Source organism: Nothoprocta perdicaria, unplaced genomic scaffold, assembly GCF_003342845.1.
Source record: "Nothoprocta perdicaria isolate Ctin4 unplaced genomic scaffold, notPer1 scaffold_4, whole genome shotgun sequence".
Classification (NCBI taxonomy): Eukaryota; Metazoa; Chordata; class Aves; order Tinamiformes; family Tinamidae; genus Nothoprocta; species Nothoprocta perdicaria.
The window spans coordinates 11,066,813-11,086,661 of NW_020455643.1; the positions used below are offsets into that span (position 1 = coordinate 11,066,813).

The following is a 19,849-nucleotide window of genomic DNA, read 5'->3' on the forward strand; positions in this document are numbered from 1 at the left end:
TTAAGGTTCTGTTTTCCTGTCTTTCCTTTCATCATCACAATGATTTGATGGTGGAAGAGAAAAAGCTACACAGGAGACTCATGCCACTTTCTACCTCAGCGGCTTTAGAGAGGAGCAGGTGATCCTTGCCTGGCTGCAGTAATTCCTCTGCAGTGCTCCAGACAGCATCTGGGAATCCGTAACGTGTGCATGTGTGCATGCAACTCCCACGCACCGTTATCAATAATGCATTGGATGTGCAGCCTTCGGAGCAGCCAACCAAGGAAGCTTCTTAAAAGAGAAGTCAACCCTTCGCTCTTCTCAGGAGGAAAGCGGTGAGGAGACAGGAAAACTTACCATCTTCATGCCATGTCTTATTTATGTCAAAAGAGTATTCACATTTCAGAAAGCTTTTAGCATRGAGCTGGTGCCTAGATATCTATTTGGGGGATTGGAGAGCGCATTGCTGTGAATATCAAAATACTTTCAACTTTCTGAGATTAAGACGCTAACTCAAAGAGCTGCATGAAAGCCTACCAGAGCTGCCCCCGTACACTTTCTTTGCTCCTCAAGTGTCATTGGCGTGCCAGAGGTGGTAGAACGCCCTCATCATCTCCTTACTGCCATCTTGACAGCCGAGATGTTAAAGTACCAAATTACCTTGTGATTCATGGAAAAGGAGATTGAATTTATCCATTTCAGAAAGGGACATTTCATTCAAAACCTTTTAGGCCTGTCAGTTTTTCCCATATGGAGCAGCCACTGCATATATAACAAAGGATCTGATATGCAGAATAAAACCTACCATGGAAAGATCCACCAACAGAAGAAAAGGTCTCCTCCTTAATCAAGAAAAAGTTATTTCACTTCCAGAATATCCCTTGGAATGAGATGCCCAGATTTCCAGATCATCTGTTCATTGAGACGAATCTTTTCTTTGTGTACGTACCCCCAAATTCACTTATATCAGATTAATAAAAATTGGTAAAGGAAATAGAAAGCAGAGGCAAGCAGCAGAATTGCTTGGAAGGTTTAACTAAAGAATGGATAATACTCTAAGTGAAATTAGTTACAAGACTAATCTAAAAGATCAAACATTTAATCCAGTTGCAGGCCGAAGGGAACTGATAAAGGGACTATGGGGTCTCACTCTGACTACTAGTTTTTTTAATTCCTTGAGAAGACTATTAGCAGCAGCAGAAGCTGCAAAGTAAGGGCTAAACCATGACTCCAGCTCTGCTCAGAACCATCACAGCCAGGAAAACTGTGATTTTACCCCCATATTTATGGCTCAAAAAAGACTGATTTGCTACTTACTGCTGCAATTCCAGCAGTATCTAACTTCAGTTCCTGCACAGTCCCCTATCTCAGAATTTTGTATGCCTCATCCATGAGCCTCCTGTACCATCTCAGAGAAGAAACACCAACAGACAATGTCTCGGAGCAATTTTTTTCCCCCAAACTATTTTAAGTTTGGCCAGATTCTAGCTAGTTTATTCTTTCATTCAAACTTGGGAGTGCAAATTTAGCAAAGCACCAAGCTGCAATTTAACTCTGTTTGCTAAACTGGAACTTGCACAAGCCTGTTCCAGTTCCCTAGCCAGGTTGGTGACTGCTGCTGAGCCCATTTACTCCACTGATTTCAGGGGGCTCATGGCAGGCTGCAGCACCACACCATAACTTGAGGTACCAGAATCAAGCCCCATGCCTTGGGACTCACAGTACCAAACAGCTACAGGATCATCCTTTTGCTCTGCAGGTGCTTAATCAGGTCAGTATCCTTTCATKGCTAAATTAAGGATGTGTCAGTCTCCCATCCAGGCCTTTCCACTACAGCATATTCCCCACTGATTTAGCCAGTCTGGCTTGAAATAGCCCATATATTTTGAACTTCTATCCCTTTCATTTGGAAAAGTACACCACMGCCCCATAATTTTCCCCATTAAAAAAGTTTTCTGTCATTTGGCTCCTAGCTATAATAATGTGCACATACTCAGCAAGGTTTCTTGCTAAGAACCCTTAGCAAGGTTTCTCTTTTTTTTAAATTTTTTCCCCCCTTTCTCTAGCCTATGACTATCATAGCTCCTACTTTCGCCTCCAGAGCCATTAWTCACTGTTTGGCAAAGGCATGCCATTCAGTAGCTATATCCATTCTATATTTGACTTTGGTGTTATCAGAAAGGAGATCCAAATCACTTCATTAACACACACCTGACCTTTGGACATGAGCCAAACATGTCCTCGCTCAAACTTCTCTCTTTTCATATCAAAGAGAGTTGTGGATTCAGAAAGGACAATATTTATCTTACCTCTACCACACATTAAAACGTTTTAATTCCATTGCTGCTCTTGATGTGCTGGAATTTTAGCTAGATCTCACTTGTGAAAAAGTCAGCATCACTAAGCATGGCCAGAACAGACACTGGATAAGCAGTATATTAAATAACCTTAAGTATCAAGAAACAAACAAAGCTGGACGGAGAGTTTCAGGAAAAGCAGAACATCAGCTCTGGGAGGGGAGCTCAGCTCTTGAAACACCCCTATATTTCCTAGTCAGCAGGATGCAAAGGGAAGGCAACGAATGGGAAATCTAGATCTGTGTCTCCATATTGACTATGGGGACAAAGAAATACTTCCACTCCAATAAAAAAAAAAAAACAAGGCTCTTTCTAGCCCAGTAGCTCTTGTCCCTGAAGCCACTGAAGATGAGACCAGTTATCCAAGTAGCTCCGTCTTTGGGGTGCGAGTTGCTGAGCACATGTAGCCACCAGGGCTACCCAGCGGGCAGCCCTGCAGGACAGGGAGGTGCAAAGCAAGGCAGTTTTCCTCATGAGCTGTTTCCTGGCATTCACAAGGCTCCAAAGTACTAGATTTTCATTGCATAAGAAGGCAAAAAAATGACAGTCAGCTTTTGGTTCTGTGGGCCCTGTGCCATTCTGACAGGCAGCGGGTTAATGGGCTGTGTGAAAGAAGTTTGGCAGTTCTCAGCTTAATTCCTTGTAAACAAAGGTCTACCTAGGCCCTTGGCACACAAAAGCCACTTTTATGCCTCGACATTGACAAATACAACAGAACAAATACAGTCTAACCTGGGGGACCCAGCTACCTCAGAGACATTCTGCCACACCAGCTCAGCACGGAAAGCTGGCCACAACCTGGCCTATSATTTTTGCTAATGCTGTTTGTCTAGAAGGAAGATGCTATCCCTTCCATGCAGATGGGAAAATCCTCTCTCAGAAAGCATTGAGAGCATCACAGCTGCCCAGGCTCTTCMTTACGAGACTCGACTGTGTTGTGCTTCCACATGCAGCAGGGATACAGCCTTTCCTGCAAGGCCTGCACGCAGCTGGAGATCTGTGTCTGCCGCAGCGTGACAGCCAGAGCACTTGGCCTGAAAGGCTCCGTGTGTTTGCTGAGAGCTCCATTTACGGCCTTTTTGCTAACTAGGGGCTTTCCTGCACACCACTCCATTCACACCCAGGACATCTTCCCGAGTCTCCTTTCAAAGCCCAACTCGGAAGCTGCATCGCCTCAACAGCTCTCACTCAACCTCGTTTCTCCTACAAGGGTTAACTGATTGCACACCACGTACTGAAGGAAAACGGAGGAGCTTTATACAGTGCTACAGCTGCTCATTAGCTGCCCCAAAGACACTGCCTACCCTTTCAGTCTCAAGGAAATAAGCAGAAGGAACGCTATGCAGAAGATGGCAGCTTATGACTAACACCTTTGAACCTCTACTCTTGCCTTCCTCACAAYTTAGAGGAAAGCCCAACCTTCACCTTCCATGTTTTTCTCTCCTCCCCCTTTCACACTTCAAGGAAATCGTGTGGGATCAAAATGCTCAACCAAAATCTAAACATTTTGTTCTGATTTTACTAGAAACTGTAAAGCAATATAAAACATTTTAAAATTGTTTCAAAAYGGGAATCTGTAATATTCCTTTGGGGAAGTGTCAAAATGAGATGAGTCAGTACCACCAGAGTATTGTTTTCCCCAATTTTCTCCCAAAATGAAATAAAATGAAAATCAAAATGAATTTTAATGCATTCCAATAGTGACAGACCACTCTTTACTAAGGGTGTATCCCATTCTTGCCTCCCTAGCTRCTATTAGGTGGATTGCAACACATTCCTAAATGTCCTGTTCAACTAAGACAAGAGAAAGCGCCCTTTATGAGGCATATTTATTTCTCATAACTTATGCTATTATTATTCTACAGCTAGGCAGAAAAACATGATCGTGTCCTGCTGCTACTGCTTTTGTCCTCACAACAGACTCCTGCTTGAACAGCCAAACCCTGCAGACAACCAGTCGGTCTGACCCAACGCGCGGCATCAGATGCCACATGCCGTGTGGTGAATGTTGTTCCCAGGAGCCTGCCCATGGTGCTGTGCTAGGAAAATCCAGGGAATACAGTCCCTCAACTAAGCAGCCAAACAGGAGCGCTGCCCAAAATGCCCCAGTATTACCGTGTCCTGGCTCTCCTGCCAGCTCTCCTTGTCTGAAGAGCTGTCCAGCTGGTCCTGCCAAGTGAGGTCATACCCATTTTTAGGGCACGCCAATGTTACTGCCACACTTTGTTTGACAACACCCCGAGTTATCACCAACCTGGCRTGGGCCAGCACCGCTGCTGTGCGACTTGCTCGCAGCGATAAGCTCCCCATGCTGGGGTGGAAAGAAACCTGGAGATCTTTGGCATGACAGGACAGCAAAGCAGAGGAACAAAGGTGGCAGCACCTCACTGYGCGAAAAGTGACCACTTCGCTATTGATAGCCTAGTTAAAAGTTTCCACTCGAGGAGGGTGATGTGCCAGGGTGCTCATTAGAAGCTGTATTTTAGGAACATTCAAAGCCAGGCAGGAATCTGCTCCCAGTGGCTGGCCCTCTTCAGCAGAGCTGCTGACACCGAGCATCCATTTTGTTCCCTCTGTAATCATATTTATGATTAAGCCAGAGAGCAGGAGGAGCTTTATACCTCCCAATTAATGCTTCCCCAGACAACCCCCGAAGAAGAGCACAGGCTCTGGAGGCAAATTCAAAGCGTATTAAATTGGGCTCCTGCTGTGCACTGCTTTTGGAGACATTTTGCTCTCTCTGCTGACCTGGTTCCTATCTGAGGCTGGTCAACAAGGGAATCTCCCCACCCGCCCCCTCGCTTGCAAAGGGATATGAGCACAACATGGGCCTCACAAAGCTGCACTTCTCAATGAATCAACTAGGAGGCTAAACAGGAATTCAAGAGCTGGCCTTGGCTGGCGCAGGTTTAACAATCCAAGCCTATTAGGGCAGAGAATGCAACACGGCTGATTCCAGCCTATGACCTTGAAATGATGTAAATAAGAGTGCAGCAACCCTAGAGGAGTTGTAGTGAAACAGCTAGACACTGCAAAGAGATTTTAAAAATTCTGTTAATATACATACTTCTCCAGATGCTTGTTTATTATTATGCAAGACATTTATTATGCAAAGTGATAGAGGAGAATAAAAAAGCAGAGAAAGAAAAGACACACTGAGCATTTAATTCGACTTTTTTTTTCCCCAATGCTGTTTAGTGTTTTTTTTTTTTTTAATTGTGCATAATCATTCCCTTATTAGCAAGAATCTTTGAAGTGATTCAAGCTGTAATTTCAGCATTCCAAACTCACAGGTTGATATCGTAAAATCATATTGAGCCCTTGTAAGTGACCCGTTTTCCCCCTCTATATTCCACACCAGTGCTAGGGCTTTCTCCGTCTTTACAATAAATTATGTATCATGATTTGCCACTTCAAGAATAATTAGAACTCAGAGTTAAACACCAAAGAATACAAGAGAGCAGTTGATTCTAGAAGAGAGGAGTTAGCCACTTGGGGCAAAACCTATCTCAGCTGTAATGCCTGAATTATATCAAAATATAGATACACATGATACTGGGTGGGCCTGCAGGGGCTCTAACAGCCCATGATGAGCATCTGCTCCAGAAGAACCCTGTTTCAGAGTCAAAACATTTTGCAGACTCTCCTTTCCCCACAGAGCTGCAAGAAGGGTAAGACAGCTAAAGCTGGGAGCCAAAGAGGGTGGAGAGGTGACTGCTTCAGCCTTACACCAAAAGGCCATACCCACACCAGGACTATCAACTTGGTAATCAAACTATTAGCTCTAAGTAGACAGACAGAAGAGTATGCTCCATTTTTTTTAATTAGGTTTATGATTAGGTTGTAAATTCAGCAAAGTGTGCTGAAGCTCTGCTATTCCATTCTTCTCTAGGCTCTGCAGTAACCAGCCCTTGGTCTGGCCTACCCAAGCACTAACACAGGACAAGTAACATGTCCTGTCCTTCATTCATCCCACACGCGGCTGCTTTGATATATAATGCTAATAGTAGATCCCTATGGGAGAGCTGTGCTGCTCCCCAAAGCAGGTGCTGATAAAAACCTTCAAGCATCATCAGGGAATTTACAGCTGCTCTACATTACAAGAAATCTCAATGGGAACACACCAAAGACTTCATAAGCTTGTTATGAAAACAGCATTTTGCATCCTGCTGTATGCAAAGCCAGGTACCTCAAGTTAACAAAAGCCTGATTTTGTTGCTTGCTAAGCACCTCTTTCTCCCAACAGATCTCAGAGGCAGCGGTCAGCAACTCTGGAAAAAARGAAAACAGGTCTCAAGTGCAAGTAAATAATGTACAGAGGTCACAAACCTCTGCTTCCCAAACAAGCAGGTTTCAACATGGAATACATTTTGAATTCAAAAGCAGGCTAGAGATCCATGTTACGTTAGGCAACAAACAAAACCACACAATCTCCCTGTCAATCCCTAACTGCATAGAAGAGATGAGGAAACTCACTTTTAATGGCATCAATGTGGCCAAGAACATAGGAGGGTCCTCGAAAGGACTGTACATTTCTGCAGAGAATTTTCTCGCTTAGTTTGACATCGTAGGCCCTCCCTTAGCTTTTGTGCTGACAGGCCCTGGGAAGGCTTTATCCAAGGACTGGTTACTCTAAATCCATTCATTCAAGAGTTCCTTGGCTTCAACTCAGAAGGAGCTGGCACAAGTTGTTTCAGAGACCAGGCTGATAATAGCCTGTTTCCAGCGCTGGTTTGATCCAGGGCAGAGGATGTCAGCCAATGTCTCAGCTGGCATGCACAGATTAACTACCACCAAAAAATAAAAAACGCAGACAGGAAGGGTTCACTGACAACCACAGACAAGCTAGACTCAAGGTGTGGTGAAGGGCAGGTATTTCCCTAGACAGCTGYATTTTATCTCAAAGCTGTCCCAAGCTTTGGCTTTTCACGAGTCACCCAAGCAGGCCTAGATCAGGGACAAACGCCAAATAAGACAGCCAAGCAGCAGAGAAAGACAAATTTTTCATAGATCTGTGTGAGGAATTACTGACTTTGGTTCAAAAAACCCTCAGAAAAGGCACACACATTACAAAGGAAACTGGTCTGAGATGGAGCAAAGCTTCAACTTCAAGTCTGGTAAGCAAAGGACCAGGGACAATTGTGTCCTTTGGTGTGGGAAGCAATGAGATTCAGGTGACATGGTCAAAGGCCCTGMTCGTCCAAGAGAGGAACAGACCGTCAAGTCCTGCCAAAGCAATTCTCYTGCACATACCCCGAGATAGATCAATACAGCCCTACCAAATGGTGGCTTGGAGAAGGGTCCCAGCCCCACAGAGAAAGCTGCAGCACCCAAAAGACTGCTTGGATAGGCTGAGCACTTCTTAGACACGTCGAGCACAGAGACAGGAGCCTGATCTACTTCTTGTCTTTGATGCTWTGAGTGGCTTGACCCACAATCCCCAGTCCTCCGCTGCTTCATCCATAAATTTGATTTCCTTACCTTGGAGTCTGCTTTAAAGCACAGGAATCCATTGATTTACAGTTGTAAGTTACAGGCAGAGCCACCAGTCGATACAAAAATGAAACGGCCTAGTGAGCTTAATTTACAGACAGGCCAGTAGCATCCAGTTATTGCGCTTTCCAGGGCAATACTCTGCACCAAAGAGTAGTTAGTCTATCACTCAGACCACCACTTCTGCTGAAATTACACCCTATTTTCCTACCTCCCTTGTTTTAGAAGCACTACTGCTCCTGRGGAGTCTCAGTCCCAGACTGGGCCTGGGTCTCTTCACACTCAATACTGCACAAGCCCAGAGTAAGACTTTGGTCCAGAGCAACAGCTGCTGGTCTAGGGCAAAGCCCACGTGATTATGCAGTGCCACACTAAATACGGTGTTAGCACCTGCTACCTTCAGGACTCGGATAGCATTACAAAGAGAGGAGATTTTCATTGTTAGTAAACTGATGTAATTTATTTAGAGGCAGTCATTTATGTTTACTGGGCTATGAAAGAACAGGAAGCGTCTGGCATCTACAGAGATGCAGATTGATCTCTCTGTCTCTTTTTGACAGCCAGCCAGCTTCAAGACCGACCTCGCCAGGCATACTAACACAATGACTTGCCATTTTTTACCCCGTGCTATTGGAGAGAAATTTTGTACTTCCCAAGGGAAAGTGGGAAATTCTAACCATATGAATAGTATAAAATTGACTGGGAAAGAAGACAGATGATACGGGTTAGAAAATTTGTGTAGGCGTAAGCTGGCCTTTTCCATCTCAAGTTGCTTCAACTACAGTAGCGGCATTGAAAGAGTTTAGTTCTCTGAGAAGACATGATCTTGCAGGGAAAGTACTCCRAAGTACTCCAAAATAAAGCCCACAGACCTTGCTGCACAAAATGCCTATGAGGAAACCTAAAGCAAAATGAATTGTCAGCTATCAGGTAGGTCAGTACAAGCTAGAGTCACATATCTGCCTGGTGCATGGATGCATATTCTAAGTGGCATACACATCTCCATGATCATTTTTTTCTGTTACAAGCTACAAAGCCTTCTTCAAGCTGCATCTTATGTGACAGTACATTGCACTGACTGGAAATGCTAACCCCAGCAAAGACAGATATCACTGGTGTTAGTCTTGTGAGCCAATGACCTTATRCTTGCTCCTGGAAGGAGCTATGCCTTGCCTAGGAAAAGGAGCAGAGCACATTCTTGAGACCAAAGTTTCACAGCAAAGCACATATGCTGGCTAGACCAACATTTATGCCTCAAGCTATACMGACTGTCCTTTTACAGATCCTATCTCCAACCTTACATGTGTTTTTAAAGCAAAGTAAATGCTTAGACAAGGGCAGAATCACTGTGCTGTAAATTTACATGAACGGAGTGAGATTAGAATCTAGACTACACACTTTGAAGACATAACTACAGAAGAAGTATATTATTAACCATCACTTTTTACTATGTAGAACTAGAGCAAAGTTATTTGAAGCATAAAAAAAGTAGCAAAGGGCTGCCATATTTAATAAATCACGGAATCAATTATTCACTGTGAAAATCAATTACTTACTTCAAATGAGAATCTTATGAATAACCTCATGCCCTTTCATGCCATCTAAGAAAGTTACAGGGGAATCAGTCAGTAAAAAATGTTTCACTTGTCTTTTATGTGCATTAAAAAGACCACACAAATTCAAGGAATTCTGTGCAGCTGAAGCACAATGCCAACAGAATAGCCCAGAAGCATTTTAATGAAGTCAGTGTTAATTAGTTGGATTTACATGGCAGTCAAAAGCAGAGTAGGACCCATTAGCGACACAGGTGCAATTCTGTTCAGCCCATGCAATATAATCAGAATATAACCAGACAAAAATCACATTAAAGAACTATTCATAAAAGAACAGAAGTGTATCTTCACAGGTCTGAATATACTGCCACAGACCTCCACAGAGCCACTACTGAGTGAGCATCGCTTGGCTTTGCAGCAATTCCAACCACTTCCTGCCTTTAAAAGTCTTCAAACCCATGTCCTTTTTCAGGACCATGGGTCCTGAAAAGTCACCATGCAGTCTTTCCCCTGCCACCTACAGACCCAACCATGCCAGGAGCCCAGCAGTGCAAAGTACTCACCGAGCTGTAGAGATATCCCTCAGCGTTCATGGCAACATATAGACCTGCCTTCACCCCTTGGATTGCCACCACACGAAGACCCACAGGAATTAAATTGAAAAGGGCTGTAGAAGGAAGAGAAAAACAACAGTATTCATCATCCTGCACTCTGTCTTTCCTTTGGGACAACCCACCCCACTCTCAACTCTTGTAAGAGATACCAAATTAGAAATAAACGTCCTGCTGCAAGACACAGAAAAGGTCTGTRAACATGAGATCAATGCTGAAAGCAAATTTTAAAAAGTACTGAATTCATCTGYCTCTCAAGATCCTAAATACATCCATGAGCCTTTACAATGTCAAGGGCTTGGATACACATCAACCCAACAACATCTTGACAACGTCCTGTGGACCAGTGGAGCTGCAGCAACTGCGCACGTACCTGTGTTTGCCATGGGCAAAGATGTGTAACACAACTTAGTTTATGTCACCCCAAAACAGACTTAAGCCTAGTCACATTTTTTTTTCTTTTTTTCTTTGCGTTTGCCATCTGCGGAAAGAGTATATGGGCAGCTACCATGACCTGAACGATGCAAACTGACTTGACTACGTGACTAGTCCTGTGATCTCTGCTGTCAAGGGCATAAAGAAACTCAGGAAGGKATATTCCCAAACTCCAGGGCTTGAACGTTCTTCCACATTCAGAAAAAGCACTGGAGAGCATGGAAAAGGATAAGAGCTTTCAAAATTGAATTTCACAGCAATCTTATTGATCAAAGCATTTCAGTCACTTCCATTTGTTGTATTTCAGTGAATAACCTTTCCCATGAGCACACATATTACCATAAAGTCACACTTCTGCTACATTCTTAACATAGCCAGCTCAAAGGGAAGAGGACAAATAGTGTTGATAGACTGCGGACCGATGCCTTAGCGCTGCTTTGTGTCAAATGAGATTTGTAGGACAAGAGCACCCAGATGTTGTAGGAGCCCTTGTGCATCAACTTAGAAAGAGCCAACTAGAGCTTGTCCAGGGGCACTGCCAAACCAGAAAGATGAGGCACAGGGTCAGGCAGAAACAGAGGCACAGATAACATGGAAATGTTTCACTCAAGACTTTTACACAAAAATCAGCCCTGCTCTTCCAAATCGGCCCCAGAGGAGACCCTGGCCAGCATTAATGCTGGTATGACAAACTGGGATCACTCAGATCCAGCTCAGCTCCAGCCCCACAAAACACCAGTTACATATAGACGTGCCAAGAAACGCACAGGGATGTTACTCCAATATGGGAAGGTGTGAACCCAATGAGATACGTTTCCTAGAAAGCTCCATCACGTACAGTCTGTGAATGATTGCAGAAGAGATAGAGGTTTGTTGGGAATGTTTTAGAAGGCAACAGTATTTAAAGTAATCAAGGGAAAGAAAGAAGAAAAGAAAAAGAAATGAAAGTATGTTCTGACTCTTGCAGTCTGAGGAGCAGAGAAGAGCTTCACTAAGGTCAGGTAAGTCACATAGGAAAAAAATAGGAGGAAAAAAAAATTCAAATAGGAGGAAAAAAAAAATCCAGAGTCCAGAGGGTGTGAAAAAGAGCAATGGGAAATCGGTTATATTCTAATTGGTGGATTTGCTTAGAGGTCACAGTTGAACACCTTGTCAGGTATTTCCTTAAGGTATCTGAGAAAACATAGGGAACACAGAAAGTAACTTTACTGAAGGTACTGAACAATTAGGTGGCCCTGGTTAAGCTAGATTTAGGTTTGTCTCTGGAAAGGGATTTATCAATCCCAACTTCAATCTCTCCCTTCTATCAGATATCAAAGAAGAGTGGATGACTCCTCTAGGTGARCTGCCCAACAGCGAAACACCTCTAGCATGACCAACCTAACCTTGCTCCTAGGCCCATTTCATACCTTTAAGCATCATATCCAGCAAAACATCAAAAAAAACTCCTCTGAACTGTCACTGGAGTCAGTGCCTTGATTTATGTGATTTCATGGGAGGGTGGGCAGCACTTCAACAGCTGGATATAGTAAATGAGGTCCAGTGTGTGTGTCGGTCTGTAAGCAGGAGTCATGGGCAGAGCTGCTTTGATATAATTCCMAGATGGGTTAAATAGCTCCAGTGCAGCTACTCAGCATTAGAGAGCTGCATTATATCACAGTTCTCCTGCTGAAAAGCTCACTAGCSAAGGAGAGCTTATACTTCTACGCTTCTGTCACTATCATGAAGGTCTAAAGCCCTCTACGAATAACAAGTCTATTTATAAGCAATTCCCCACCCCATTCCCTCCCCCACTGAAAAATGGAGCATATTACTGCTAATAACGAAGCTAAATGGGCATCATCATTCATTTCCTACAGCCAATTTGTCTTGCATAGAAAACCTGTGACAGAGCATTCAATAGGCAGCAGAGGGATAATGCCCAGAATTAGTGGGCGAGAAGTCCTGCTTGGAAGCGCACAGGTGCCTCCAGATCCCTTTCATCCACACAGACACAGCAAAGGTGGGCAGAACAGCAGCAACCTGCTGAGCTCCATGTCACCATAGCCAGGTCCTCTGCTTTTTGGGACCGTGCTGCAGGTTGGGCTAACAGCACCAATAGTCACAGCTTTGAGACATGGCAGGGCATCCTCCCCACTCTGGGCACTGCCAGGCAGTGAAGCAAGGAGGCAGCAGGCACATGGGACATGGGCAACTTGGCAGCCAAAGACACTTTGGGAACCAAATGTTTTCTTCTGTTAAAGTATTTTTAGGTCATACCCAAGCTTCAAACATTCTCAGGCCTGAAAATTCTCTTTCGCACCCAAAAAAAAACCAAGAAAAAAAACAAAATGAACAAAAAATAAACCCAAAAACACACCTCTTAGGAAGCTGAAAGGTTTGGGTTTTTTTTTTTAAATACATTTTTCAGCTCATTTTGGAACAAATGTCAAAGTTTCACTTGCAATAATTAAAAAAAAATCCAGAAAACAAACAAAACCACTCTTCTCCTCCAATCAGTCCTGAAACCAGGCTGTGTCATTTTGTGTCAGAAAAATAGAGAGTTCTCCTTAAGCTGAAACAGAAGATGTTGGGATGGGAGGAAAAAAGCCAAACTAGCTGTGGCAAGGTAGGACTAGACACATGGTTTGGTGGCTTGAAGGAAAAGGTGTTCAGTAGATGTTTTTAAAGTCTCTCCCTCTATTGCGAATGGTAAACTTTCTAYTAAATCTACAACTGCATATGGGATGGATATGTTTTTAATTTCATACACAGACCAAAGCAAAATGGCATAGACTATTTCTGATTCTTTTCCCTCATTACCATATTCACTCACAGGGCAGATTTACAACTGATCCTAGTTTTTTGATGCTATTCTTAGTGATAGTTGTGCAGCGCTACAACCAGGGATGTTACAGAAGGATGCAACACCTCATTCCTGGAAACATTCAAAGCCAGAAAAAGGCAACTTGATCTAACTTTGAAGACAGCTCAGTTTTGCAAAGGAGGGTGGACTGGAGACCTGAAAAACTTCTTCCAACCTCATATGCTTTATCTGCTTCAGTGTGTCTGTTCAGAAAGTCCCAATCAAAAATACCTCTGTTCTGCATAGATAGCCAATGTATACTTGAAAAGGCTGCCCTGAGATACATTGGACCTTTTCCATATGGCCAGAAGAGGTGACCTACCCCATTGCCTACATGCTGGAGATTTGCASATGTTCAGCAGGATGATATTAGCATGCTAAGGAGTCAAATGGCTCTCATGAAGAAGGGATGTTACCACCCTCAGCTTGGGGCTTGCGTTGTAATGGCTCTCTCCCTACAGCAAGAATCAGTCCTGAAAGTCCATATGAAATCCCTAGAGTCAAAAAAGTTACTGCCCCAAATGTAGCTTCATACAGGACATTAAGAGCACAGACAATGGTATCCAGACAGTTGCATYCATGCAAATCCGGTGCAAACAAACAAAAAAACCACACGCATACATATCACTTTTTTATGTATCCCAATGCAATTAGGGAGAGGATTTGCCTTGCTGCTTACATTACAGTGGCATGTCTTTAACTGCATGGTATAAGGGATATAAGGAACAGATGTCCCAAGTGCCGTTTTGCAGGAAACCGGCTGAGTGCCTATTCAACACTGGTAGAACTTGTGTTCTGCTCCCCCCCTCCTTTTTATTTAAGGGAAAGGGGGTGGAAAATAAATGGCATCAGCCTCTCAAGAACATACATAAAATGGGCACCAGATAATTCATTTAAAAATTGCTTAAATATTAGCAACAGGCGAATATTGTATTACCCTTATGCAAATACCTAGATTTTTATTAGAATTTAATTGCATTAGACAACTAAGAGACGCATCAGGTCTCATTTTAGGTGTTTACTTTACCAGAGTAAGCCAACCTAATGTATTGCATGAAAATTAGGCTTCCTTTCATAAGGCTAATTTGAATAATCTGTGTGCTGCTATAGAACATGGAGCCGGGATGTATAGAATATGGTATTCCACCATGTATTAACAGCGTTAAGACAGCTTCTGCATGGCAAATATATGACCAGCCAGCCAGGAAGAGATTCTGCTGTGGCCACCACGATCACCCTCCTCTGACAAAAGATATGAATTAATCAAAATCCCCTCTAGGAAAAAGGAAACGCTGTTTCTCTGCCCTTTGATGAATTTCATGTCTGCACAGATACACTGCACATACCTCTCAGGAGTTGGTCAGGAATYTTCTGGAGAAGTGCTTTTAAAAATCAGAAGAGAGTGAAATAGATCTGGAACTGTTCACTTAAATGAGGTTTGACTTTTTTCTGGTTAAAAAAAAACCCTTGAGAGCTTTGGAAGAAATTATACAGGCAAAAAATAGGCAGAGTGCTTTACACTGGCATTTCCAAAGTGGAAAAAATATGTGCTTTGCTTTGAAATAACCTTTAATTTTGAAGCTTCATATAATGCAAGCAGTTGAGTAAAACTGATGATTTACAAAGAAGAAGAGTGCATGATCAAAATTAAAACTCATTGAAAGCTCATTCCTCATTTCATTTTCAGAAGCCAAATTTATCCAATTAGGCTATTTTCTTCTCTTTCTCCATACGAAGGACATGAGATAAAAAGCATTTTGGCCTCAGTTTTACCTTAAAAACCTCACAGACCACATACTGACTAAAACTTTCTGTCACAGACGCTCATTTTGAATGACCAGCTTGGCACATTTGAGCCAGATGCCTCCTATCTCACCAAGTAGCCAAGGCTAGACTGTCACCCAAAACTGGATGAAAGCTGGAAAAGAGTGGGAAGAGATTTAAGCTACACAAGTGCCCTTCAGCCCCTCTATTTTCACTTAAAGAGCAAGGACAGAGTACAGTACTCAACACCTCATCAATTACATCTATAACATTCCTAAGGARATCCACAACTGAGACAATTGTTTGGGCAACTTGAGGCCCATCTCAAGTCACTGAGACAATTGTTTGGGTGATTTGAGGCCCATCTCAGTCTCACAAGGGGACTCACAAGGTACCCACTACACTGACCTAGACATGGCCAGAATCACCTTTTCTCATCTCCCTTGCTACACTCAAAAAGCAGTTGCAAAACTGTTCTTGCATTTTATTTTCCTTTGTGCTTACCTAAATTCACTGCTGCTTTCATTTAAGCCCATTACTTTGTTGTTTGGTCCACACTGATAGATGAGGGTAATGAATTCCTGTCATCTTTAGCAGCTCTTTGTCTGAAGAGCAAAGTCCTACTAGAGGCCTATTTGTCAATGACATGCAGAGGACATCCTATTGCTTCTTGCTTAAAAAAAAAAAAGGCAAAAAAAGACAGCTAATATGACCCAACACCGGGCCATCACTCACATGCTGAAGTCCACTGAACTCATATGTGTTAGTTCTTGCCTGAGAAAAGTCAAACTCTTCCATTGTAGATGAGGGTGGGAGAAGTCCTTTCCTTCCCCTTATATCCTCTGACATAAATTAGAAGTTGTATCACTGTAATTTGTGCTTTTTCATATGTTGAACACCAGCATGAGACCTCAAACCTGACACTCACAGCATGCTGCTGTTCCTGGTGTTTTCAAGAGGCTGCACTCAGTGAGTTTCCAGTGATTGCAGCCTCCGGATCATTTCATGAGGGCTTTATGGCTTCCACCATTTGAGCTACCTTCTAAAAGCTTTTCTCTCCACACAGTGCTTTGCATGTGGAGCCCAGTCAAGACTCAGCTGGGACACTCTCAGCACACAGAGCATCCCCATGAGTGCACCCTGCCCACTCTGCAGTGCTGGGCAGGCACTGCTTGCACAGATCCACGCTCGCCTTGTGCTCTCRTCCAAGCACATTCCTCCCAGGATGATGCCAAGGCACTGCTACGTGGGCTGGGCTATACAGAAAATCCTCAAACTGCCTCTGCAGCTTGAGTCCTGCCTCCTTCTCCAAGGAAGGATGTCTTTGAACCAGCGAGCAGTTTCTCTTCTTGTAAGGACTTGTCCTCAAAACAGGTTCCTTCTTCCACAATGTACCTGAGGTTTGTTTTCATTAGGTCTACCACACAGGTCACCTTTAGTTCATCACTATTAATGACAGGGAAGACACGTTCGCCAGCAGGCAGGCTACATATGATACCCTTTCAGCAGTGGCATTGAGAGCTTCAAAGTAACATAGAATGACCCAAACCTAAGACTTCAGTCCTACCCCACGGCTGCAGCTAGTGGCACCAAGTAGCTGTGTTCACTGCCCCCTCACAAAGTCCAACTGAGGCCCACAAAATGAAGAAATGCTGCAGAAAACACCTTGCACCTTGTCTGACTTTTCAAGGACYTTCAATATTTGTAAACCATTTCTGTAGCAAGGAAGAGGGGCTACTTGTACATGTGTGTAAACCAGGATGKCTCCTGCACATCAGCATGATTTTTAAACCTGCATGTCTCTGCTATAGCACTTTGCTTTGATGGACGATGAATCAAATCCCTTTCAACAGGGTTTTGGAAGCAGACCTCATTTGGGAAAGGTCATTCAATACCTAATCCTCAGATTAAGCATAAAACACTAGATTTTTAGTGTTTTATGGAGATAAGTTTTCTCCAACCTGGCAATTCCTAGTGCTTGCTGAATTTTTCAGGACAAAACAGTGGAAAACAATTTTCTCCTCTTCTCCTTGGAGAGWGAATTCCCCCTATCCTTCACCCACGTGGCATGCATATAATCTTCTTTCTCTTCTGGCAGCAATTCAAATCATGGGTTTTATTCTACACCCCACCCAGATGGCAGCTACAGAATCCGGGGGGCAGGGAACAAGATTGGAAAGGAAACATATGATATTATACAGGCGAGATTTAAAGGGGAAATATAGAAMAAAAACGTGCAGAAAACAGCTGGCTTCTTCCTAATTTGATCTTTTTTTAAAAAAAGAAGAAAAACACAAAAACAGAAATATGAAGCTTCATAAGTGAATCCTACTAGGTGTTGTATTTGATTGTAATTGGGTTGCAAAATAGGCTAATTTTTCTTACTGTAGTCGCTGTTTTCGTCCTTGGTCCCATCAATTGTACCATCTGGGTGCATCTGCAGGAAGTATTCCTGCTGGCTGAATAACCTTGTCACAATTCCTTTCAGCTGGGGTTCTGCAAAAATAATAATAATTATTAGATATAACCAAACATGTCCCAAGTGGCAAGAGATCCGATTTGCATGCTCCCCATAAAGCCCTCAATAAATAAAGCAGTGCTGGTAAGACAGCTTTCTGCAACTCCTTTCTAGCGTGGTTGTAAAACATTCAAATATACATAGACRTACAGGCAAACAAAATGGAGATCAGATGAATGGGTAAAATACAATGCATATTTGGTTGCAGCATAAAGTAACAGATTTGTGGAATATCTCTTTCTTGAAAGTTACCTGACAACTAAAAGTCTTCAAATAACTTAAGCATTCTGAATAGGCTGCTCATTTAGAGAAAATTCGTTAGCAGTTGCAAAGAATTTGCTTATAGCTTCTTATTCTGACCATGATGCCAACCACTTTGCTTTCCATATATTTAATTCACTATTATGTAGCTCCAGTTTTATGAAAGTGAAAAATCTATTTAAATCAATGATATGATAGAGGTGCAAAGCTAAAGTAACTGAGTGCTGAATCAGGCTGCATGAGTCCAACTGCGTGGGCCTCAGGGAGCAAACTCCTAAGCAGAACAGATGCAAAACACCTCCAAAAATGACCTCTGAAGCATCTGTGGCCACCTCAAAACGCCTCTGTTTTAAGATCCCTTATGTTGTTCCCTTCCAGGAAAGGAACACAATCCACATTTTGTCCGGAAGATGGGAATCACCCTTTGCCTTTAACAATGTCCTTTCCTAGCTCCAGTTCCTCACGAGATGGTCAGTGGTGGACTGATCAGAAGCTCCCCTACCGCCCACACAACACATTTTAAGACCTAGCAGGAGAGGAAAATGAAAATGAAAGATTTGCCACAAGACACTTAACATGTCAGAGGTCCACAGTATTACTGCCAATCTTCCTTCTAACTGATCAAGCACAAATTAAGCCATCAAGAACCCAGGAAAACTTCAATTTATCACATGAATCTCACAATTTGCCACAGATACTGCTCCAGCAAAGCAAGGCTGGACGTGAACAGACAGCCACAGGCGCTGGATTACAGAGCACATTCTCCTAGTGTGGCAGCAGTTTGTAGTTTTATGTGACCACCCACSAAGAGTAAATAAATAAAAGCTAGTTACTGCTGGCTCAATAGACAGGAAAAACCCAGCGTAGCATACCAAAATCCAGTCAGCCTCCCGTCTTTCCTGCCTCCAGTGGGACTSTTTAATAAGCCCTAGTCATTACATAACCCCGGTCACGTTGGGTGTTAAGTGTTTGCATTAGGAGCCCCCATTCCAGGGAGCTCTTGCAGGASCCTCTGCTCAGGTCTCCTCCTCGGCCACCAAAGTCCCCTTGCAGCAAGCAGGGCCATGAGGTGCCGACAGGCTGCAGGTGCAGAGGATTTCCCAGCTCTGGCAGCCCCTCCACCAGCCTGGGGAGGCTCAGGGACTATTTTGCATCTGCAAAAGCACATACTTGCCGCTGAATAAATCAGYGGCAGTTTCTATGCTGTCTTTAAAAAAAGTGATTTCATAGCAATCAGTGCTGCAGACTGCAGAAGGGGCCTGTCTCTATGCAACTCAACTCTGGGAYGAGGGAAGCAAATAAAGTACGGCTGTATTAGCCCTCTGCTAAGAGCTAGTGGCAGTCAAGCCAAGATGTATCAAAATGAGACTCGGATCAAACAAAATGCTTTGCTTTCTTCTTACTAAAAGTCTGTTTTGCTGGATGCAGATGCTTTATTTAACTGGCTTTTCTAACAAGCACATTGAAGCAAAAGGGAAGAGAAGATTTATTTTCAGGCACAGATGCCTGCATCACCTTCCTTGCTCCTGCCTACTTTCTGTCTTTCATCTAAAGCCACAATGGTAAAGGCACTTACTTATAGGCACTTTCTGATATGAGAGATGTGTGTTTGAATCCCTGAATGAGTCTGTCTCATTTTTATTCTCTGGTTAAATTTTAATGTGAAAGTGCTTTACACAAAATGGAAGAGCTCTCAGCAGGACGGACTCAAACACGCTCCTGCAGCTTGAAGCCTTCTGAGTACGAGGGAAGGGGAAAGAGCTCGTCTTGAAACCTCTCGGAGACAAGGACTGACCCTGACTCGCTCTTCCTTGCTCCGGAAGATGTTAAATGATAGAACAAAAACTCCCCCTTTTGTGGGGTCTAAAATATACTGTGATGATGCAACTCATTTTGGAAGGCAGACCTCTCCCGCTACTGAGTCAAATATAATACAAATTTGCTCGTTACTGGTAGTACCTTGTATTTTTTAGAATTTATCAGAACACCACCCGAGATCAGCTGACGTCCTCCTGAATCAGGGATATGGATGG

General features: G+C 43.3%; 1 protein-coding gene across 3 annotated transcripts in view; it reads right to left on the reverse strand.

The window, feature by feature from the left end:
* Positions 1 to 19,849, reverse strand: part of FGF12 (fibroblast growth factor 12) — a 203,071-nt gene that overhangs the window by 58,454 nt on the left and 124,768 nt on the right. For all 3 annotated transcript variants that reach the window (XM_026045422.1, XM_026045421.1, XM_026045420.1), the window contains exons 2-3: positions 17,423 to 17,533; positions 9,946 to 10,049 (exon numbers count right to left, since the gene is read on the reverse strand). In XM_026045422.1, coding sequence (XP_025901207.1) covers positions 9,946 to 10,049; positions 17,423 to 17,533 — 215 coding nt within the window. The remainder of the gene's footprint in view (positions 1 to 9,945; positions 10,050 to 17,422; positions 17,534 to 19,849) is intronic.